The sequence below is a fragment of the Hyaena hyaena genome, unplaced genomic scaffold (assembly GCF_003009895.1).
Source record: "Hyaena hyaena isolate Hyena2069 unplaced genomic scaffold, ASM300989v1 scaffold_297, whole genome shotgun sequence".
In the NCBI taxonomy this organism is placed as follows: domain Eukaryota; kingdom Metazoa; phylum Chordata; class Mammalia; order Carnivora; family Hyaenidae; genus Hyaena; species Hyaena hyaena.
The window spans coordinates 1,236,823-1,261,992 of record NW_024080929.1 but is presented as its reverse complement, the minus strand read 5'-3'; the positions used below and the strand labels follow the sequence as shown (position 1 = coordinate 1,261,992).

General features: G+C 42.1%; 1 protein-coding gene across 1 annotated transcript in view; it reads right to left on the bottom strand.

Annotated features, from left to right (window-relative positions):
- Positions 1-25,170, bottom strand: part of TRPC5 (transient receptor potential cation channel subfamily C member 5) — a 142,066-nt gene that overhangs the window by 44,800 nt on the left and 72,096 nt on the right. Inside the window, exons 3-5 of the mRNA XM_039247425.1 lie at positions 7,284-7,620; positions 5,589-5,728; positions 168-490 (exon numbers count right to left, since the gene is read on the bottom strand). Coding sequence (XP_039103356.1) covers positions 168-490; positions 5,589-5,728; positions 7,284-7,620 — 800 coding nt within the window. The remainder of the gene's footprint in view (positions 1-167; positions 491-5,588; positions 5,729-7,283; positions 7,621-25,170) is intronic.

Here is a 25,170-nt window from a genome sequence, read left to right as displayed (position 1 = left end):
CCTCTATAGCCAGAGAAGGCCCTCTCTCTACTCCAGACCCTTTGGGTTGATCCATAAGTGAGCTTTGTGTACACTGTCAAGAGGTAGTAACAAAGCCGTGGACTAAAAATAGAGCGAAGAAGGAGAAAGCAGAAAGAGGCAAAAGGCGGGGGGGGGGGGGGTCTTACGTGGAGAAGGCATTATTCTGTTTCTCACATCGGATTCCCTTGCAGTTGTTTGGTTCATCGATCGCTCTGGTCTCATAATAAAAGTAAAGCTGGTTCAGTCCGTTGGCAAAAGCCAGCAGTACCAGGCAGTAGATAAAGAGGAATTTGAGGATATCAAGCAGCATGCGCCCCAAAGAGATCTGCAGAGGCCCTAAGTGGGAGTTGGCTGTGAACAGGGATATGAGACGCAACGAACTTAAAATGTTGGATATTGCAAACAGTGCTTCTGCAATCAGAGTCGGGTGCCACATTTCCCATTCTTCCCTTGGACGAGAACCATTATACTGAAAGAAACAAGTGCACAAGGTGAGAGGTACAGTGAGCATTTTAAACTTTTTCCTCTTTTCTCCTGTATGCACCCAAGTAAAGCCACCAAGGTAAGCGTCAAACATTTATTTATACAACAGGCCCCATACATGGCACTATTTATCACCCCCCCCGCCATCATAATATGATGCTAATAACTTTCTTCCTCCCACTCTCATCCAAATATATTCCCTGCATATACAGATAGAAATGAAGTTTGGAGCCATCATCTGGAGTAACCACCTGTGGTTTATCAACAGACATTTTCTAACTGCGAGTTTACCAGATTGTTGGGGAGTATCACTGGAACAAAGCCATTGGTATGGCCAATGTAGTGGGGACAAATTACTCTGCTTCTTAATGAGATTTCAAATCAGATTTGCCTCCCCAATCCCCCATTTTCTTCTGAGCACCAAGGACAACCTGTAGTTACTGAAGGGCAAGGGACAGTTTCAGCCTCCTCAGTGTGCAATGTTCTTCCCGAGTTCCTTGCTGACTTGTAGTCTGGGACTGCTAGAGCGACCTGAGAGGGTCATTACTCAGTTTTCTGCTGAATTTCCACAGTCTATAATGAATTTCATATGATCACAAATAACATGTCAACCTTCCAGGAAGTGAATTTAGTACTGCTCCACACAGTGTATTTTATTGTTCCTTTGACAGCCCTACAAGCTTGTTTAAGTTCAAGTACAAATGAAGAACCAGGGGCTGAAGGAGGGAAAAAAGCCAATGTATCTGTCATTGGTTGCCCATTTTTCAGCCCTATCCTGGACTTCCAGCTCTTGGAACATTGAAAGTTGCTTTATTGTGAGACCTAAGGTCCAATTAAGGGCTTTGTCAACTTAAAACTGCCTGTATCTCTCAATTTCACCATAGAATGAGGATAATACCTACTCCTATCCACTGCACACGTTTGTGATTATGTATCCATGTGAGAGTATGTGTACTCCATAAGGAGAGATGTTATGGAAATATAAGAATTTGCTTATTACCTTCCCCAAGACAGAAGTAGATTTTGCCTGGAATTCAATCGGAAGCATATTGCCTTGAGTTCTCATCTAAATATCACAATTTCTTAGGATTAGATATAAACAACTTCTCTGAGAAAATGTTGCATTTGGGGGCCAAATTATATTGTTAGCATTTCTAAAATGTGCTTCAGTTCTAACAACGGACAAAACTGGTGTTGTTAGAATCATTTGTGTGCTTCCAATATTCTTCACTGTCAGAGGAGTTTGGAGAAACCCTGCCACACTTGTGCTTCTGTTTTGGATGAACTATAGGTGGCTAATCCGTTTTATACACTCTTGGCCAAATTTTGTATCTCTACATTTTCCCTTCCAAAAACAAACAAACAAAAACACCCCATATTGGCTGCATCGCTGTGAGGGGTGGGTATTACCATGTCTGTTTTACAAGTGGAGGAGCTGAGGTCCAGATAGGCAGAGTGACTTGCTTAAGATCACACAGCAAGCTGGTGACAGAGCCAGGACTAAAACTTGAGATCTCTATATACTCAGTCTGGCTTTATCTCTATTAAATATTCACTCAAATGTTGGTTGATATCACAGCACATATGTTAGATAGGCCTTTAAAAGTTTTGAGCTATATGTGAGAGATGGAGACTGCTGATAATAAAACAGACCTATGTTTTAAAACTGGGGATTGTCAACTGGAACATGCACAGCTCATAATTCAGGATTTTCTCCCTCTGTAATCACAACTGTAAACATAGGGAAGTCTGCTGCCCATGGGACAGAGCGTCTGGATTTGCAGAACATTCAGAAGTGTGAAAAGTGATTCCAATGGCAAATCTATGTTTTGCATATACTTCTTTGGAGCAAGATATTATAGAGTATGATAGCAGGGAATAAACTTGGAGCTCATTTATCATAAAGGTCAAGCTTATTTAGCATAATGATCAACAAGCTTTTTCTGTCAAGGGTGAGATAATAGATATTTTTGGCTTGGTGGGCTATATGGTCCCTGTCACAACTACTCAACTCTTCCCTGTAGAACTGATAGGGAATAAATGAATAAGTGGATATGACAGCAGACCATAGTTCAATGGCCCCTGGACTAACACAGGTAGTTTTCAAATTGTGTTCCTTGAAGCCTGAAGGTTCAGTAGAGGCAACTGGTAGTCACTGTGGGAGGCATAGAGGAGGCCTGAAAGATCGAGTCCTCAATCCAAATTCAGTCTTTGAGCTCTTCAATATACTTAAGTTCTGAATAAGTTTTAGCTTCAAGATGTGATTTCATGGAAAAAATTAAAAGGCTGATAGCCACTGACCTAGTCCAATCTGCTTATTTTTCAGAGGCAGAATCTAAGGCTCAGAGAGGTACAAGGATGGCCTATGGTAATTCAGCTTGTGTCAGAACAGGGATTACATTCAGGTTTACTGATTCTTGAGTTAATGATACTAGGAGGCAAGTGATTTTTCTTATATTCTTTGAGATAGGATGCAGCTTGAAAATTGACCTCCATGTCTTTCAGAGGGGTGTAAATCACACTCTGTCAATTCAAAAGCAAAATACGAAGAGTGCCAGCTTAATGTGGGGATTTAACAATAATAAGGATGGAGTATGGGATTGTGTCTTCAGCCAAGTACTTGTTGAAGAAAGGACCACAACTCAATGGGTACCAAAGTTCGGATTTAGTTTGAACATATGGAAGTAAGGTAGTGGTGGGATAAATCTAGGTGGTACCATCCTAGAAGACAAAAGGACAATTATTTTCCATTTGTAGGGCTGTCTGGGGGCACTGAGGGCCAATCTTATGTGTGTTTGTTCCTTTTGAGTACTTTCATATGTGTCTTTTCATTTCTGTTGTTGCAGACCATGTATGGTGGAGTATATATATATCATTGACAATTGTTTTTGCTCGAATAAAGGATCTTCTGTGGGGTCAGCTTATCCCATGGTATTTCTGTCCTGCCCTAGTATAACAGTGATCTGAAGTGTTTCAAGGAGCCTGGGAACCAGCTTTTGTGGCTTTACCTCATAGAGGTTGTCATAGCCTACTTGGTGAAGTTCATCTCAGAATAGTGTGCTTCTGTGGATGAGAGGACCAGACTTTGTATTTGCAATTTCTCATTACAAATCCAAATGTGCATGTGGCATGTGAGGCTTTGATGATTCTCCTTTGTTTAAGAAGAAATCCAATTTCTTGGCAAATGTCTCCCTTAAGTGTTTGTCAATTGAGGGGCATTTAGTCAGCGGAGTATAGCTGATTTATCTTCACACTCTATGGTGGGGAAGTTCTAGTTCCTCTGAACCTTTGCCAGTGAAACTGGATAGGTTACAAAATGATCTAATGTTGGGCATCTATAGATACATTTTTACATCCCTAAGAGAAATCCTTTTCTTGATAGTTTATTCTAAACTTTTCTGTTTAAACAAAATGAACCAATTTCTAGATTGATAATCTATTGTCCCTCCAGTGTATAAATACCACTTCCAAAGGTGGTATTTAAATCCCTATTTTTAAATCTCTATTTTTTTTAAGGCAACAGTGTTACTTAGTCAGCAGAGTGCCAGAATGACATGGACTCCATCCAGGCATATTAACCAGAAATTCAAGCATTTTCCTCACCAGCTTTTTCTTGTAAGGAAGTTGTAAGTCTATGTTAAATGATCACCACAAGTATAAGGCATATTCTTAGGATTCTTTCAAAAATGTTTCATGACTGCATTCAATATTCATGCTCCACGTAACTAACTCCCAAGGTCTTAAAATTTATGCAATATGCATATTAGGGATATAAAAAGTTGCTGGAGATTTGGGGGACAGCCATATTCCCATTCTAAAACTCCTTAATGTGGGATTTAGTGCCAAAAATCATGACTGACTAGACAATCTTGGAGACTGAATTGTCAGCTTTTCCCCATGCTGGAGAAGTTCAACTCAGGGTAGGAGCACAGCCATTCTATTATCTAATGAACACAAAATCTGAACTCAGAGCCTGTGACTACTACTACAACATGTGAGGCATTGGACATGAAGCTATTTTTCAGGATAATGTAGGCTGTACATTGTGCGGGAAAAGCATAAAGGGTGTGTGTGTGTGTGTACGTTATCAGAATTGGTAGAGAGGCATAGGTTGAATGTGATACTCAAAAAGCTGGATTTATAACAGCTTGAATGATCATCCTGGTGCTGGAAGTAATGAGGGAGGCAGAGATGATTAAAGATCTCTGTCTCCTGCAGTGAAATTTCTAGGGTTCTGCTACCTGTCATATACAGGACACTTGAGGGAAGTGTGAATACTTAGCTTTGAGAAGAGACAACTCAGCAGGTTAGGAAGAGATGACTTCACATTGGAAGCACTATTATGGAAAAGGAGCAGCTTTGTTCTGTTTGATCCCGCAGGGAAGAAGGATTATTAATGGATGTGTCACAGGGAGAATAATATTAGAAAAACATAAAGCAGCACTTTTTAATGAAGTGACAAGGGTGGAGAGAAGCTTTTGGAGATTGTGAATTCAGTGAGTTTCCTGTCCCTGACCTATGGGAGGGTTGGTGGGCCATCTTCTTTGCAAGGATACTGTAGGGAGGATTTAAACACTGACTGGATGGGTGAGTGGCTGAAGACCCTTCTACTGTCAGAGTTTAAAAAGCTAAATATTCATTTGTACATTGCTCTATTCTCCACTTTCTTTCTTGTTTTAAAAACATTTTTATGTCTTTATTTTATTTTGAGAGACAGACTAGAGAGTGAACGGGGGAGGGGCAGAGAGAGAGGAAGACACAGAATCTGAAGCAGGCTCCAGGCTCTGAGCTGTCAGCACAGAACCCAACGTGGGGCTCAAACCCATGCACTGTGAGATCATGACTTGAGCCAAAGTCAGACACTTAACCTACTGAGACACCCAGGTGCCCCTCTATTCTCCACTTTGTTTGCTTAGGTGGACACTGCTTACAAACTGTTGAAAGAATGTCTGTTTATATGGTACTTTCCTGCATGGATTGGACTGTCATAAGCACTTTCCCCCTAAGCTCTGTATGCCCCCAGTGCTAAAGCTGAATGTAACCCAAACCATTGCTTAAGAAAAATGGCAGACATTCCAAGTTACCTTTACATAGGCCACAATCTTCAAGGAAATGGTTGCCAGGTAGAGTGAGTTCATTGCAAAATCCATCAGGTTCCACCAGTCATGGATATATTCAGTAAATCCACCATCCCACATTTCCTTAATCTCCCCCCAAATGAAACCTGAAGAATGGAAGCAAGAGGTTTATTTCTAGACAGGGACAGAATAGTCATCACAGTACAATTCTCCCAAGTAAAGGCAGATGGAAACAATGAATGAATTGAGATCACTGAAGTGAAGCCCACAGAGATGGTAATAATAACATAGCTCTTTTCTTTCCTACTTCACCTCTCAGTTGGTAACCTGCCAAACCTGATAGGCTTTGCCTGAAGATGCCTATACATTATACTTTTCTGGATGCTACTCACTTTCAGTGTTGTTATTATAGTTACCGGGATGTTGTTGCAATTTTGGGGTGCCTGATTCTACCCTCTTACTATTTTGAAGTAGGAAATTTATTAATTTCATTAACAGATCAATTAGGTCAATATTACCCTGTAGTCCTTAGTTTCTACCATGTACTAGAAGGAAAATCCAGTAAGTTTTGAGGTGAGCTAGTTGACCATCCCCCGAATTGCTGGATTTTGAGGCTACAGATAGGTAATGGGGCCCAAAATTATTTATTTATTTATTTATTTATTTATTTATAACTTTTTAGAGTGAGCGAAAGAGCAAGTGATCAGGGGAGAGGGGAAGAGAGAGGGAGAGAAAGAATCCCAAGCAGGATCCATGCTCAGCATGGAGCCTGATATGGGGCTTGATCTCATGACCCTGGGATGATGACCTAAGCTGAAATCAAGATTCAGCTGCTCAACTGACTGAGTCACACAAGTGGGGGCCCAAAATAATTTAGAATCCTCTTTTCTTTCTCCTTTCACTGTGTGTGTGTGTGTGGGGGGGGGTTGTGGAATTCTGTCTGGTGACATAGATGTCTCCTGAACCTTAGAATTGGGAAACTAGTAAAAAGTGTGGCTGTGGGAGTGCTTCTCAGACTTTAAAGTGCATGTCGATCACTTGGGGATCATGTTGAAATGCAGGTTCTGATTCCATAGATCCAGAGTGTAACTTGAGATTCTGTATGTCTAACAAGTTCCCAGATGATGATGCTGACATTGTTAATTTGGGTATTACAAAGAACTTGGGGGATAGTGATGCATTGGAGGGTCCAATGGAATCTAACTATGCTTAGAAACTACTGGTAAAGTTACTTTTACCATAGAATTTGTGAATTTCCTAGATTCCCCTCCTGATTGTGGAATCTGTATCTATATAGGATGTAGACCCTAAATAATACTGGGATTATGTGGAGTAGCCACAAGAAATCAGCACATACAAGTGCCCTTAAGTTATACGAAGGGCTTTGAATAGACTGATCAGCACTTGCCCTGCCTAGCTTACCTGAAGCCCATTCTGACTGATATTTGGCTTTCCTTCTAAACCATCCGACAGGCAATTTCTTGTCTTTGAAGATGTTAGATTAGCAGAATTAAACCCTGGGTTCACTGCCAATCTCACTGTGGACCATGAAATATTAAGTGACCAGAGCCTAGAGAGGAAGGCACCAGATTTCTGAAACTCCCCACAAAGGGCTTCCCCACTGCACCAAAAGATGTACTAAATCAGGGCCAGCTCGAGCAGCACGCACTCTAGGCATAGTTCTTGGTTTCTTTGACTCACCGAGAACCCAAGGCAATATCATCCATTCTACAACAGTTGGGGGAGGCCCCTGTACATGAAGGTCTGTCCTGACGATGTGCTGAGAAGCCAGGAGAAGCATGAAGAGGAAGGTCAGATATGATGCTGTGTGGCAGATAAACTTGATAAAGGGTTTCTTGATGAACAGCCCAAGGTTGCTCCTGGGTGAGATCAGATAAGCAATAGACAGCATGGGAAAGAGGAATCCAATGGTCATGCAGGTAAGAAGCTTGACTACCCAGTGTTTCCGTCGCCATCCAGGGAAGCCGTCATACCACAGGGTGGCAAGTAACTGTTGGCAATTAGGCTGAGCAACAAACTGGGGGAAAAAATAGAACAAGTTAGGCATCTTGGGTGTCCAGTGGGATTTCTACATTCATAATACCTCTCCTAGTTTATAGCAAGCTACATGACCCAATTCCCAGAAGAGGCCTGTTTTCCAGGTTTCCATGAATGGATCTAACCCCTGAGATAGCTCTACGTGTCAAGCTATGAGACTAGATTTTACTTAGGGTTATTTATTTCATATATTAATTTTTATTTATGTTTTGTGCTTTGACATGTTTCTCTATTCGTCCTCCCATCATCTTAGAGAAATGGTTCCCAAACTTTGCCTCTGGATCAGAATCATCCCGCGAACATTAAAAAAAATTCAGATTCCCGGGGTGCCTGGGTGGCTCAGTTGGTGAAGCATCGAACTTGAGCTTAGGTCATGATCTCTCTCGTGGTTCGTGAATTTGAGCCCTGTGTGGGGCTCTGTGCTGACAGCTCAGAGCCTGGAGCCTGCTTCAGATTCGGTGTCTCCCTTTCCCTCTCTGCCCCTCCCCCACTTGCGCGCGCACGCACGCTCGCTCGCTCTCAAAAAAATAAAAACAAAACAGTAAACATTAACAAAATTCAGATTCCCAGGTCACCCCAAAGACTGACTAAATGAACATCTCTGGGGAGTAGAGCCTGGGCAGCTGTTTTACAAAGTTCTTTGGGAAATTTACATGTCTTTTAGCAGGGAATCATGGGGATATTTTATTTCAAATTGGTTCACTTTTACTCACTCTCCTAGCTTGCATGAGGTCATCAACAAATGTGCACTGTGTTTGGGCAAACACAAACTGGCAAGGAATGAGCTCATGCCTGTGGCTATGGCTTGGAATGGAAATGAGTTCCCTTTTTGATTTTCTCTTTCTTCCCCTTTGGTTTTGAGCACTTCTTAGTTGGCTAGCCGTGAAATCAGCTTGCTGCTTTGCTGTCTATTAACACCCTCTCAAGACTAGACATGCAAAGGAAGAAAAAATATTTGGGGGCCAAAATTACAACATTGTGTGCTAACCCAGCCGGGATTTTACTTAAAGGCAATCTACGAAGTGTCAGTGATTAATAGTTAAGGGATCATCATTGAAGTCCTCATCAAGCTGCTAATTCCTGGTACACAACTTAATAGGGAGCTCAACTGTCAGCCATTATGTTTTTAAAAATTTTTTAAATGTTTTATTTATTTCTTAGAGAGAGAGAAAGAGAGAGAGACAGCGTGAGCAGGGGAGGCCAGAAAGAGAGGGAGATACAGAATCTGAAACAGGCTCCAGGCTCTGAGCTGTCAGCACAGAGCCTGACGCGGGGCCTGAACCCACGAACCGTGAGATCATGACCTGAGCTGAAGTCGACGCTTAACCGACTGAGCCACCCAGGCACCCCTGTCAGCCATTATTTTAAATACTGCCTACATTTGACTGTTTCAGCTTCCCATGGGAAAGGTTAAATAGAGCTGTATCATATAACTTACTAACACAAAGAAAATAAAATTCTTCCATCATTTACTTAACACCCCAGGTAAAGCAGCCCAGCCTTACTGTTAGCATATCTGTGAAGATCACTAGCTTCCCACCAAAACCATTCTGCTCTTACTTGAGCACACAGCTGGACTACACGTTCCAGTCTCCCTTGTAGTGAGATGCAGCTGCGAGACTAAGTTCTTAATATTGGGAGGTGCAGAGAAATGATGAGTGGAACTTCCAGGCCTGGCCTATAGAAGTGTCCCATGTGCAATCCTCCATGTTCTCTCCCCCTTATGGCTGACTGGAATGTGGTAACTCAGGATGACCTAGGAGTTTCTGTCAGCTTGTGTCCCTCAATGACCACATAGAGGAGAACTATCAGGCTGATACCTGTCTTGGACTGTTACATGACTAAGAGGATTCTACCATTTTTTAGCCATTATATATTTGAGGGTCTAGACTACCCTCAAGCAGTTAACTATTATGAAACTACTGCAAATAAGCTCTAAAATCTTTTTATCAGGCAGTCTCATTTTCTTCAAAGATGCTTCTGATCCCCAACACGTCCTATGTCACACAGAAAGACACAATCCTATAGTCCCTTTCTACTCTTCTTGGCATTATAGCCTTTGCCTGAGGCTAGGATGAAAAAGTCCTAGAAAATAATGTACGGAAAAGTAGAAGGGTAAAGCAAGATGTTTGGATACAGTGGGAAAAGCACTGGGAGTACACAGTCTAGTGAAGGAGACAGATGTAAAAAAAGATGGTTATAAAACAGTATAGTAAGGACTTAAAGTTAAAATGGATATGACCAGGGCTGCCTGGGTGCCTCAGTCTGTTAAGCATCTGACTTTGGTTCAGGTCATGATCTCACTCTCTGTGGGTTCAAGCCCTGCGTTGGGCTTTGTGCTCACAGTGAGGAGCCTGGAGCCTGCTTCAGATTCTGTGCCTCCCTCTCTCTTTGCCCTTTCCCTGCTCACAATCTGTCTGTCTGTCTGTCTGTGTGTGTGTGTGTGTCTCTCTCTCTCTCAAAAATAAATAAACATTAAGAAAAATTTTAGGGGTGCCTAGGTGGTGCAGGCAGTTGAGCATTCGACTTAGGTACAAGCCATGACCTCATGGTTTGTGGGTTCGAGCCCAAATCAGGCTTTGCACTGACAGTGTGGAGCCTGCTTTGGATTCTCTGTCTCTGTCTCTGTCTCTTTGCCCGTCTGCTGCTTGCATTCTCTCTCTCAAAGATAAATAAACATTAAAAAAATCTTTAAAAAATTTTAATGGATATGAACAAAGCATAATGGGAACACAAAGGAGAGCAAATCTGGATAGCCAAGGCTCCCTGGGGGAGGCAGTACCAGAGTGGAGCTTTAAATACTGTGTAGAAAGTGGTTAAGTGTAGGGGAGGAGAGGAAAAAAAAGTGAACAGCCAAAGCAGAGGGGATAACATGACTAAAGGCATAGAGGTTAAAAAAAGAACATGACTTGTATGAGGAACTAGAGCAGTCTGGGGTGGCTGTAGCTTGAAATACAAAGCCATGAATGGCAAGAGATGGGGCTGGAGAGGTAGGCCGGGGTTACAGAAGATTAGAATGGTAACCTTTGGCTATTGTAAATAGTATGACTCATTTTAAGAGAGATGGGGAGCCATAAGCAATATGTTTATGTGTGAGAGTGTGTGTGAGTGTGAGTGTGTGTGTGTTTAGAGGAGTATGTAGACTAGATAAGATTCTCCACAATATACTCTGGAGCTAGATTGCATCGGTTCTGTGTTCTTCAATGTTTTCATCTAAATAATGTAGATAACAATCACATCTACCAGCTACAGTTGGTGTGAGAAGATCACTTATTACATCTGAGGCACTTAGAACAATGCCTAGCACATAGTAAGGGCTCATTTCAATCTTAGCTGCATATATTATTATTCATGTGATAGGATCAGACTTAGACGTTAGAAAGATCCTTCTGGGTGTTGAATGGGAGATGAATTGGGGGCAGAAAGTGGGCAAAAATTGAGGCAGGAAGACCTGTTAGCAATCTGGTATACCATGATTGTGACTTGGACTAAGGTAATGACTGTGGAAATGGAGAGACGTGCTCAGATGCAAAATACAGTGAGGAGGTGGGAAACAACAGGATATGGTGATAAATGGGGAGTGAAGTAATAGATGGAGACTGAATGTAAAGGGGAGGGGGGCTTCTCTTTTGGGGGAATTGATAGATATTACTATCATCATCTGAGAGTGAACACTGAAGCTGGAACAAGTTTGTGAAGATGCATGCACTTTTAGACCTGCTGAGTTAGATTTGTCTATGCGACACTGAATGGAGACATTTGGATTGATGTACTGATGTTTTATAGCAGAGGTTGACAAACTTTTTCTGTAAAAGGCCAGAAAGTAAATATTTGGGGCTTTGCAATTCATATAGTTCCTGTAGATACTACTCAACTGTTTTGGTGCAAACTCAGCCATAGACAATGTGTAAACATGTAAATGAATGGGTGTGGCTGTGTATGTGCCAATTAAACTTTAGTTGTAGTTTGCCAATCCCTGTACTATGATATTGCTCCCTGATGCTGCCAGAGCCAAACAAATATTTGGACCACTTCTGCAATGGTCTTTATGACCTCCTGGGACTTCCTCTCGTGTATCCCTAAGAACTCTGACCCCAGAAATCACTTTCCCTTACACAAAAAGTGCAGAGGTGAAGCTTCTTTTAATAATGGATATTATTGTCCAACCTTTATTCTTCAATGCGGCTGCTCTGATTTTTGATTAGGCTGAAGATGGTAATTTTAAAGTTTGGAGAGGGTTTTCTTTTCCATTTTTATATCTTACAAGAATAGTGTCAGGTGGTGTGGATTCTAGCAGAACAAACTGCAATTAGAGTATTTGTAAAGGAAGTTTTTTATTAAGCCACCATGTAGTATTGAAGCCCAAAACATCTGTGAGTTTTGAAAGCACAATCCTGATTCCTGTTTGAAAACTGAGGTTCAATTTGACAGGTTATTTAATCAGTCTCTATTTGATATCAAGAATGCCTCAGAAGGAGAGATTGCAGGAAAAACAGTAGAGTGTGTAAGTATTGTCTGCTTTTTTGCACTAAGAGCCAAACTGTATGGAGCCTAGAGTGGTAGTTTTTAATTCTGATGAAGTACAATTTGTGTTTTATTTTGTTGCTTGGGCGGCTGCTGCCATATCTAGGAAACCATCACCTTATCCAAGGTTACAAAGATTTGTCTCTTTGTTTTCGTCTCCAAGTTTGATAGCATTGGCTCTTATAGTCAGGTCTTTGATCCATTTTGAATTAACTTTTGCATATTGTATGAGAAAGGGGTCCAACTTCATTCATTTGTCCCAGCACTATTTTTTGAAAAGGCTACTATTTCCTTATTAAATTGTTATGGCATCTTTTTTGAAAATCAACCATAAATGTAAGGGGTTATTTTGGACTTTTAATTCTATTCCATGTATCAATGAGTCTATCCTTGTCTTGTTCCTGATTTTAGGGGACAAGCTTTCAGTTGCTGTCCATAAAGTGTGATATTAGCTATGGCTTTATCATAGATGGCTTTCATCAGGTTATGGAAGTTCTCATTTGTTTTCTGATCTTTTTTTATCATAAAAGGATTTTGTCAAATACTTTCCCTATGTTACTTGAAATGATTATGTGTGTTTTTCTCCCTTCCTTCTATGAATATAATGTAATACACTGATTGATTTTGTTATGTGAATCACTCTTACACTACTGAGATGAATTCCACTAAGTCATGGTGTATAATCCTTTTTATGTAATTCTGGATTCAGATTGCTTTTTGTTAAGCCTATTGTCTGCCTCAACTGCTATCCACTGTCTCAGGCAGCCATGGTGTTAAACAATTGCTGCTGAATTTTTCAACAAATACCCTTAGGGAAAGGGCTGTTGGTGCTGAGTCATATCACATGAAGATGAGCTCTGTAAATGGAGCTTTTCTAGGAAGTTGCCAGACAGGTCATATAATGACAATTTTCTGGGGATGTGTCTTTTGGGAGAGATGCAAAGCCAACCTTTTCCTTTGCAGTGACTGCTAAGCTGTTGCTTTTCACAGTTGCTGTGGTTCCAAGGCTGTTGGTTTTCAAGACTACTGTGGGCCTGGGTAAAGGGGGATACGAATAGGTGGTTAAAATGTCACGAAAATTGCTGTTCTTACCAAGATTCAGCTGTTTTTCTTGAATACATGCTCCTCTGGTTGTTGTAAGCCTTTGGTTAATTTTAAGAGTTGTGAAAATATTTATTTGGAATATTTTTCCTATGCCTTGTTGCTTTTTTGAAGAAATGGATTTTCAGAAGTCCTTACTCCATCATTCTGGAAGTTTGGTGATGATTACAAAGTTCCCTTTGTAACTTTTTAGTTTTTCATGATGTTGTATTTGGGTTGTTGGATTGTGGGTTAGTCCAAAGGATAGAATCCTTTCCCAATTTCCTCCTCAGGGGGTTTCAGAAAAACAAAGTTTGAGCAGTATAGGAGTTTCTTAAAAGGCAGAAGACTGTGTATTGGTCAAGGACTGGGAGCATGTCTTAGTCTCCATTATATTCCCAATATTTTGCTAAATGCCTGGCACAAGGTAAACACTGAATAAATATTTGCTAAATGAGTGATTTAATAAATAGGTTTGTGATAGAGGAAACTTGGTGGAATGCTCTCTTTCCAAACCTTTCTTAATGTGTATAGAGGGGGTGAAGTGTGGTAGCTAAGACAAGTCTCTTGGGAGTTGAAATTAGGAACTACTCTTAGCATAGATTAACTACCATATATTGAGCCCTTACAATGTACCAAACATTGTATCAGATTTTCACACACATCACCTCATAGCAACCCTAAAGGCAGATATTGGTATTATACTCCTTTCACAGATGATGAAACTGAGCCCAGGATCAATCACATTCATGGTATATGGTGGGGCCAGGATGGGAGTCCCGATTTGACTGACGCCATAGACCAAGCCCTTAAACACTGCATTTTGGCAGTCCATGGATGGTGTGAGCTGAGGCCTGCAGAAAGCTGAATTCCCCAGGATCTTCCCCATTGGCCCTGCCACAGTGATTGAATTGCTCATTATCACTTATTGCTTCAGGTCAAGGCATTGAAATTATGTTCATGTTTTTAGGAAGTGTTAACATATGAAACTATGAACTAATCTTAACAGTTTAAAGTGTGTGTAACCTATTAGCCAGTTAACTAGCTATAAGGGACCTGCACACCAGCAAAGCTGAAAAGCAATGGTCAGAAGCCCAGGTCTGGGCTCTTGAGTGGCAGCTAGGAGAGGCAGAATGGGCGGTGCATAGCGAAGGACATGGGGGAGACTCGGAAGATCTTACCTTCCTAGTTTAGCCCCAAGCCAGGTCTGTATGGGACCCACCTTCTCAACCTATCCAAATCCTGTCTTCACCAAACTGTTAGGGCCCTCACTGCAGTCCTGCAATGGTTTATGTCTCCAATGCTCTTGGGTGAGGGCTGAAAATTAATTTTTTCCTTACTGTATAGGACTTTTGGAAAAGCCATACCTTATTTTCATTGATATAAAGTTGCATTTTAAATGGAGGGGCTCAATAGGTCTTTGCTCCTCAAATGAGTAATTATTTTTTTTAATTTTAAAATGCTTATTTATTATTTTTTTTGAGAGAGAGAGAGACAACATGCAAGTGGGGGAGGGGCAAAGGGAGAGGGAGGCGCAGAATCTGAAGCAGGCTCCAGGTTCTGAGCTGTCAGCACTGAGCCTGATATAGGGCTTGAACTTACAAACTGTGAGATTTGACCTGAACCAAAGTCGAATGCTTAACCGACTGAGCCACTCAGGCACCCCTGTATGCAACTTTTGTTCCTACATCTGTCTATTTCTTTTTAAAAAATGTTTATTTATTTATTGAGAGAGAGAGAGAGAAAGCTCAAGCAGGGGAGGGGCAGAGAGAGAGGGAGAGAGAGAAAATCCAAGCAGGCTCCGGCCTGGCAGCACAGAGCCCAACATTGGGCTTGATCACACGAGCTTTGAGATCATGATCTGAGGCGAAACCAAGAGTTGGATGCTTAACCCACTGGGCCACCCAGCTGCCCCTGTTCCTATAGCTATCTAAATAATCACATGGCTTTATTGCTTGATTTGCATGCTGAACCCAAAGCAGAAGAGAATTTGACTTTCTCATTGCTAAGGGAATACAAGATCAACTTGATTCAATTTAAGCATTTCAACAAGTATTTCTGTACACCTGCTCTGTGTCCAGTTCTGTGTGGTGCATGGGGAGAGGGTCACAACAAGAGGGATCCATGGTGATTCTGACCTGCAGGATCTCATTGACCGACCAGTCAAACTCACAGGAAACAAGTAACAAGACAGCAATGTTTGCGTTCAGATGCCTGCATGAGTGGGGCAGGTGGTTAAGAGTGTCATGTTCTCAGCTGGTTAGGGGCCACAGACTACAGAAGGCCATTCCCTTCCAAATCAGGAGATTTTGCCAAGTAAAGACATGATTTTAAAAGCCACGCCCCTTTGATTTTCTGTTAACACCACTTCGTAAAAAGAAGTGTCAGAGAAGCGCCTGGGTGGCTCTGTTGGTTAAGTCTCTGACTTCAGCTCAGGTCATGATCTCACGGTTCATGAGTTCGAGCCCTGGGTTAGGCTCTCTGCTGTCAGCGCAGAGCCTGCTTCTGATCTCTGTCTCCCTCCCTTTCTGCCCCTACCCCATTTACACATATTTTCTCTCAAAATAAATAGACATTACAAAAAGAAGGTCATAATAAAATATAGTCCTTCAAACTAGATCCATTTAGCATTAGGAAAAGCTGACTACATTGTTGTGAGGCACAGCAACTTAGGAACTCAGGGCATTCAGAAAAGGGACAAATCAGAAGGCACTAGAGTCAGAAGAAAAGGCTGCAGAGAATCATTAAAATCACAGAATCTCACTTCCTCCTGGAAGCCTTCCCTGATTGCCCCTGCCAGAGGTGATCCCTCCTCTTTAAGAACATACTACTTTGCTTCTTCCTTGTGGTACCTCTTAGAGCCTGACCTGTGTTACACTTACTTTTATGTAGAACACTGGTCTTGGCTTTCTTACCATGGTAAGCTTCTTTTTAAAAAAAAATACTTATTTATTTTGAGAGAGAGAGAGAGAGCATGTGGGAGAGGGGCAAAGAGAAGGAGAGAGAGAATCCCAAGCAGGCTCTGCACTGATGTGGGACTCGATCTCATGAACCATGAGATTGTTACCTGATTCAAGATGAAGAGTCAGATGCTTAACCCACTGAGTTACCTATGTGCCCCCTTCAATGGTAAACTTCTGAAGGGGAGAGACAATGTTGTATGTTATATGACATTGCATAGCTCAAAAGGCTTTGCAGACATTTACTGTACTTGTTAAAGTGAGATAGTTCTTCTCTTTGCTTTCCTGCTAAACCTTAGACCTGAATGTTCAATCTCCAGTGGGCATTTCATAACTCAAATGGAAATTTCTCTCTCCCAGATTTCCCAATATGCACACACACACACACACACACACACAGAGAGAGAGACACACACACACACCTCTTTTCACCTCATATTCTGTGTGCCCTCAAGGTATTTCTCTAATACTAGTCATAATAGTCACTGATTAAATGTACACAGAAGTTCCTATGTTTTGATTATATTTAAAAGCACTTTATATGTATTAACAAACCCAAGAAGTTGCTACTAACTTTACACACATTTTACAGATGAGAAAAACTGAGGCTCAGGTTAAATACTAATGAGACAACAATTACCATTTGAGTGCTTACTATGTGTCAAGAATTGTAGTAAGTGCTAATTTAAGAGTAATGAATGAGGGGGGTGCCTGGGTGGCTCAGTCATTTAAGCATCTAACTCTTGGTTTTGACTCAGGTTATGAGCTCGTGGTTTATGGGATTGAGCCCTGCGTTGGGCTCTGTGCTGTCAACACTCCCTCTTTCTCTCCCTCTTTCTCTGCCCCTCCCCTACTTGTGCTCACGCTCTCTTTCTCTCTCTCAAAATAAATAAACTTAAAAAAATAAAGTCAAGATGTCTTTTTAAAAAAGTGGTGAGTTAGGGATACACTTCTCTGGTTATTGATGGACTCCACAGTCTCTGAGGATACAATGGAAAGTGAAGAGAAGTCCCTTGGTAGGAACAGAGGATGGGGGGAGGGGGTTGGGGGAGGGCTCTTGACAAGTAAGCCAGACTGTGAGGCAGAGAAAAAAAAGCCAGTAGCAGTGACTTCCAGGGGCTCCACTAGGAACAGGCAATGATCAAAGGAGACAAATCTTTCTTAACTCCCACATTCCACTCTGTTCCATGCCATGGAGGCTGTCAGCAAGAGAAAACATTAGATCAGGATAGACCAAGCCAGTCCCACATTGAGTCACCTCACTGATGATTTTCACATGATTTTCAAGTGTTGGGTGTGTATAAAAGTGCAGTAGATGAGACTGGAAGAAAGATCACCTTGACATGTTTAGTATTCAGAGGTTTGTTAAACAGTACAGGCCTGTTGCTCCCTGAAATAATTGGCAATGAGTTATCTTTGTGTGTTTCCGAAAAGAGATCCGCTGACTTCAAAGTGGGGGATTTACCGCTGTAAACACTTCTTCCTTTAGTATATTCGGAGGAAGAGAAAATCTGAAAGGTGAGAGTGAATCTCCCTCCTGCTGCACACCGCCCCCCCCGGCCCCGCTTCATCTCCATCCAGGCAAGAAAGATCTGGAAGAAAACTTGAGTTCCCAAGTATGGCAGGATTGGAGTGAAGGGCCTTTCTTGGTGGTTTGAGGAAGTCTACTGATCTTTCAAGAACCTTCTTCTCCCTCAGTGAGTGGTTACACATTGGAATAGGCCCAACTTTCATTGCATCAGATGTCAGTTCTTCAAAAGAGAGTCCAGTTGTGTATAAGGGTGTATTTAAAAAGCAGCCAACAAAAATGATCTGAGATAGAACAAGTTTTGTTAGTTTGTTTTATAGTTGCCTATCAAGCTGGGCTCTGATGAGGAGATAACGCTCAAAAAGGAAATCAATGGCAATACAAAACTTTCCAAAGAGGGGAGAAATGTTCAAGATACCTACCATTGCACTGAGCTCGCTGAGCCATAGTGCTATTAAGTGGTTCAGCTTTTTACCACTGCAGCAGAAATCTGAGGCGAAGAAATAGGTTTTGGCAAGTAGATTAGGCCCAGGTTATAATTCAAAAGTGGCCCCTACATTTTGCATGTAGTCTCTGTCTAAAACAATTTGATATTTACTCACTCAGATCACTAATCCGTGGTGAATTTTTTTAAAAAAGGGAGATGTGGTACTGCCCCAGGCATTACTGAGACATTTTTGTACTCAGTTGGCTGTTGCTGCAATTACCTAGTGGACATGGTTCCTGAACGAGGATACCAATATCAACGGCAACGCAGGTTCAGTCTCACAAAATAAGTCAACCGGCAGTCATTCCTCTAATTTCAAATTTGAGCTAAGTCTCACTAATTTGAGCTGAAGGAAGGTGAAGGTAGATGCTGAAAACTTGGTTTTAGAATACATATTTAAAAAATAGTTTTCCATGTGTGCATATACACAGCAGTCGGAATTTGCTAAGTGGGGTTTCCTGGCAGATGTTACAATTCTCCTGTGTTGGAGGTAATAGGCTCTTGAAAGCATATAATGCTGCGGAATTAAGTTCGATTGCAATGGCTTATTCCTGCCATGAGATGGCAGCAGAGAGCCCTGGGCGCTCTCTTCCCACTTGCAAGAGGAGGAATTCTAGAAGGAAAGAGAAGGGGCCCCTCGGTGGTGGCTGGGTGGCTCGGTCGATTGCATTGGAATTAGGCTCAGGCCATGATCTCACGGTGTGTGAGTTTGAGCCCCGCGTCAGGCTATGTGCGGACAGCTTGCAGCCTGGAACCTGCTTCGGATTCTGTCTCCCTCTCCCTCTGCTCCTCCCCCACTTACGCTCTGTGTGTGTGTGTGTGTGTGTGTGTGTGTGTGTGTGTGTGTGTGTGTGTGTAAAATAAACATTATTTTTTTTTAATTTAGAAGGAAAGGGGAGCCTTTATTGAAAGACTTCTCACGTGGGATGGAGCAAGTGCACCAGAATGGCAGGGCAATTGAAGAGAGCCTGGAAACTCACCAAAGCCAAAGATGGGGTGTGGTTAGGTCAGCTAATGGCACATGGAATTGAACAGGAGGAAAATATAATGAAAGCCAAAGAGGCAACCAATTCTTTTTTGTTTTCAAAATTTTTAATGTTTATAATGATTTTTGAGACAGAGAGAGACAGAGTGTGAGCAGGAGAGGGGCGGAGAGAGAGGGAGACAGAATCTGAAGCAGGCTCCAGGTTCTGATCTGTCAGCACAGAGAGAAGCAACCAATTCTGATGGCACAAGTCTTTGAGAGCTGGGTGCCCTTTCAAGCCCAGTGCTGGGAGGATGCTATGAGTCCACAGATCCACAGGACTTATTCCAAAATCCTTGAGGACAGATGTGTTTTGCAATTCTAAATTTGCCAGATTTTAGAAAAATAAATGCTGTCTGTACCATATATTAGGTAACACCTCCAGTGGAATTTAAGGCAGCACTCATAATTAGGGTTGCCAAATTTAGCAAATAAAAATACAAGGTATCTAGTCATATTTGAATTGTTGATAAACAGTGAATCATGTCTTAGTGTAAGTAAGTACATACTTACACTAAGACATGATTCACTGTTTATCGGCAATTCAGATGTAACTGGATGTCCTGTATTTTATTTGGATATCTTACTATAGTCAAACACATTAATATTGCAGCAGTGAGTGGTGCCTGGGTGGCTCAGTCAGTTAAGCATCTGACTCTTGATTTCAGCTCAGGTCATGATCTCAGGGTCGTGAGATCGAGCCCTGTATCAGCCCCCTTGCTGAGCATGGAACCTGGTTAAGATTCTCTTAGCCTCTCACTCTGCCCTTCACCCACATGTGTGTACAGGCACTCTCTCTCTCTAGAAAACATCTAAAAAATTCAACAGTGAAACCTGTGAATGCTTAGACTCAACGGGATAAATAGAGAGAGCCGAATCCTAACCACTACACCACCAGGGATAATAAAAAATAAATTGCCTTATATTAGTTCATCTCATGTTTTGCCACCATATGCATTTTGATAGGAAATTTATTAAAACTTTTTGGTTTTCAGGACTTGGTCAATTTTGGAATTGTGGACTTGTAATTGTTCAATGCATAAAACAGTGGAGAAATCTATGGTGAGATGTATTCATGCCTTCAGTGTATTTCACTCTTAAGGGTCGAGGTCCCTCTTTTTTCTTCAGGTCACAAGATATGTTCAGACATTGTAGATCCTGAAGAACTGGGGCAAAAAAGGAGACTAAGTCAGGTAACACTCAAGTCGTTTTCACATTTATAAGAAGGCTTGGCTACAAGTTTCATGACCTGCTGTGAGCTGCCCACTTGGAAATCTTCAGCATGAAATCAAAATAAAGGGGGTGGAGGAAACTTAACCCCTAGCTATAAGAAAGAACACATTTCAATTCTGTTCCATTGGTCTATGTGTCTGTTTTTGTGCCAATACCATACTGTCTTGATGATGATAGCTTTGTAGTAGAGGCTAAAGTCTGGGACCTTAAGGGTGTTATGCTGAGTGAAATAAGTCAGGCAGAGAAGGACAAATAGCATATGTTTGCATGTATAGGAGGATTAGGAGGAACTTAACTGAGGAACAAGGGGGAGAAGAAGGGGGGAAATGGTGGGGAATAGGGAGAGAGGCAAACCATGAGAGACTCTTGAATGCTGACAAAAACTGAGGACTGATGGATGTGGGGGGGAGGGGGGATGGGCATGGAGGAGGGCACTTGTGGGGATGAGCACTGGGTGTTATGTGGAAACTAATTTGACAATAAACTATTTGTAAAAATAAATAAATAAATGATGGGGAAAGATCACCTGTAGGAGCATGTCCATAAAAAAAAAAAAAAAGAAAGAACACATTTCAGGGGTGCCTGGGTGGCTCAGTCAGTTGAGCATCTGACTTCAGCTCAGGTCATGATCTCACGGTTTGTGGGTTTGAGCCCTGTGTCAGGCTCTGTGCTGACAGCTAGCTCAGAGCCTGGAGCCTGTCTTTGGATTCTGTGTCTCCCTCTCTCTCTGACCCTACCCTGCTCATGCTGTCTCTCTCTCTCTCTCTCTCTCTCTCTCAGAAATAAATAAAAAAACATTACAATTTTTTTTTAAAAAAAGAAAGAACACATTTCAGAAACATATATCTTTTTTTTAATTTGATACAGAGAGAGAGCAGGGAGGGGCAGAAAGAGAGAGACAGAGAGACAGAGAGACACGGAGAGAAATGGAATCCCCAGCAGGCTCCATGTTCAGTGTGGAGCCTGATGTGGGGCCTGATCCCATGACCCTGGGATCGTGACCTCAGCCAAAATCAAAAGTAAGATACTCAAGGAACTGAGCCACCCAGGTGCCCCTGGAAACACATATCTTGAACTCTGACTGTGGTTTGGCCTGTGACTTGTGGTGGGACTTGGGGCAAGTCTTTGCATTTGGGTTTTTATCTATGCAGTTGGTGGTTGCCACCCACCCTGCTTTCCTCACAGGGCTGTCCTGACAATCAAATGGATCATGGGTGGGAAAGGGCTTTGAAACATTCTCAATTCTAAACAAAAGGAAGATAGATAGATAGAAATAGAAAAGATATTTCTAATAAGGTGAGGTGACAGCATCATCTCTGTAGTCAGACAGACAGGCCCGAGGTGCAAATTCCAGCTCCACAACATCCTGGCTGGGTGACCTTGGGCAAGTTGCTTAATCTTTCTGGCCTTCACTTTCCCCATCTGAAAAATGAGGATTACGCTAGTCACCCCTGTCATAGGGTCATTCTAAAGATGAAGAGAGCTAACTCAGTGACTGGCAACAAGGGAAGAAACATTATTATAGCATTTTCACCATGGATTATTGTGAGAATTAGACAAAGAAGCATTCGGTGTTAGCTATTATCATCATTATGGCTCTCATTATATGAGATGGAGAATCATTGCTTCTTGGATAGTCTTGAAATGACTATATGTGTGACTTGACAGAGGCTTCCCTAGACAGTACATACAATAGTGTCAGTACAGTCCTCATCATATAGTCTGAGCCTATAAATAACTGTAACAAATTCCAGAATGAAAAGCTGGAATATTATGCAATACACAATTTAGAAGAAGCCGGACAACTCAGTAGATGAAGGAGGGAATTTCTTTTTTTTTTTTTAATTATTTTTGAAAGAGGGAGAGAGAGAGAGACTGAGAGAGAGAGAGAGAGAGAGAGCAGGGGACGGTCAGAGAGAGAGGTAGACACAAAATCCTAAGCAGGGTCCAAGCTCCAAGCTGTCAGCACAGAGCCCGATGTGGGGCTCAAACCCATGAACCATGAGATCATGACCTGAGCTGAAGTCAGATGTTTTAACCAACAGAGCCCCCCAGGTGCCCTGAGGAGGAAATTTCTGATTGAGAAAGATTGGCAAGTCAGGATTGCAAGAAAGGTGGCTTTTGGGGGGCTGGCTGCCAAGCTGTGGCATATCAGGTGACTCTCTAAGTCCAAGATGGAAGATTCTCTGAGTATGGCTTGGGGTCAAGGCACAAAACTGGCTCCAGGTGGCTTGCCCTGGGTGATTATTGAGGAGGATGGCCCGCAGAGACGATTGCAACATGGCTCCTGTGTACTTGATGTAACCCAGGGACAGGATGTTCTGCACTACTCTGTTCTCTCAACCATCCCTCACGTTCCCATGCCCTCCCCCGCAACACGCACATGTTCTCTCTCCCTTTTGTGGAGAAAACAGGAATCTCAGTGCTGTGAGGGCTTTTACAAAGTCACTTCCCTTCTGCTTCCAGGCAGGATTGCTCCAAAGCCACTTCAGTGCAACCAGCGGCACTTCCTCAGCACCTTACTCCGTGCCAGGCCCTGTGCTGGGTATTTGGGATACAGGCAGCCAGAATCTCGTCCCTGAAGGAAACACCTAACAAACAAAGACAAAGCCATATTCTTGACCCCCACCCCCACACCGTGAGGTTGTTCCGAGGGCCTGACAAGAGCTACAATGAAACCGGGAGACTTTCTCACTAATGAATAAAACAGGATTGTAAAAACTCATAAAGGAACAAGGTTAACATAGCTGGAGGGGAGTAGAATTAGCTGGTATCCTAAGGACATTACTTACTGCTGCTGAGTATCAAGACCATTGGAGTCTTGGTGGCTTGATTTTAAAGGTAGCAGCACCTATCCTAACCTCTGTCCTTTTTCCTTCTTTCTAGGGATCAGCCTTACGGTGGGCTTTTATTAATGACTTATTGAGTGCTTTCCTATATGCCAGGAACTTTGTATTTACTCATCCTTTTAATCCCAAATTCTCAGAATAACTCAATGAGGGAGATATAAGCTCCATTTTACAGACGAAGAAATGGAGACACAGAGAGACTAAAGTATTTGTCTAATAAGTGGTGAGAACCAGGTCTTGAACCCAGGCCTATCAGAGTACACCACAGATGCTCAGACCCAGGGGTCATCAAATTATAGCCTGGGGGACAAATCCAGCTGGCTATCTGTTTGTGTAAACAAAGTTTTATTGGAATACAGCCATACTCATTTGCTTACATATTATGTATGGCTGTTTCTGTGCTATATGTGGCAGAGTTGAGTAATTACAACAGAGGCCATATGGTCTACAATGCCTAAAGTATTTGCTATCTGGCCCTCTACTATGGAAAAATTTGGTGACCCCTCACTCTACCCAACATACTACACATTCTCTGGTATGTAGAAGTTGGAATTAAAGCTAAAGTCAAACTTTGGCTTGGCCATTTATTAACAGCATGCCCTTGGACAAGTCCTTTTAAGTCTTTGTGCCTCAGATTCCTCATCTGTAAAATTACCTATCTCCTAAGATTGCCGAGAGGACTAAATGAGATACGATGCATGGAAGGTACCTAGCACAGTGCATGGATGCCTGGCACATGGTAAACTGTTAAAAAATGATAGAGAAATTATTTGGAGTAGTAATGACAGTGGATCGACAGAACAGAGCTTAGTGCCTGGCACATAGTAAGTATTTGAATTTTTGTTCCTATTCTTGCTGACTTTTCTAGGGCCTTGGGTTGCTGAATAAAAGACTGGAGTGTGAGGCTGGAGAGAGAGGTATGGGGATCAGTAGGGCAGGGCAGTGAACACAGTGGTTTTGGCCTAGAGGGTGGTTGATGGCGGAGGATTTATTCTGGGATAAGCTGTTTAATGCTTTAATCCTGAATAAGCCTGAACGAAAATATGTGACCAAAGTGAGGTGTGTGTGTGTGTGTGTGTGTGTGTGTGTGCGCGCGCGCGTGCGCATGTGTGAAAGAGAGAGCAAGACAGAGTGTGCACCCCCCATTCTGTGGGTTTTTTCTTATTTTATCCTCAAAGTTTTCTCCCAGTGTTACCCTTGAATGGACTCAGATTCCATTTTTTGAAAATTTTGAAATTTTCTTCAAGATTTCAGTGTGTGCTAACTTTCCCACTCTCCAAGTTCCTGTAGCAGCTATAGAAAAAAAAGAGACTTGGGATACATTTTGTTCTCAGTTGTGCTTGGTTGGTCTCCTTGATTAGATTCTAAACTTCTGTAGGGCAGAGACCATGACCTACATCTCTCAGGTTTAGGGAGAAGGAAGGTTTTGCTACTATTAAACAATGAAAGCATGTGTGTTTGTGGGGTGTGTGTGTGTGTGTGTGTGTGTGTGTTTCTGAAGGAATATGAATATGAGAAGCAAGGTCTTTGGGAGATAAATGAGATGCTTCAATGTTTCAGTATCCTCCTAAACAAGTCTTCCTATAAAAGAGACCTTGAGAAAAGAAAGGCAGGGATTTAGCCAGAGGACCTTCTCCTGGGTGGCTACCATCTCTTAATTACTCAGACAAAAAAGGAAGTTGCCTGCAATGTGATAGAAGTTCCTACATTTGACAGGTAAGCCACTGGGTTATGGCACTTCTATTTCTGAGAGCCATCTTTTCTAATGTCTCTGTGAAGGGCAACCCTTCACTCCCAAGGTCAGTTCCTTCATAAACAATTCACCACTTGCAAGTATCAGAGAGG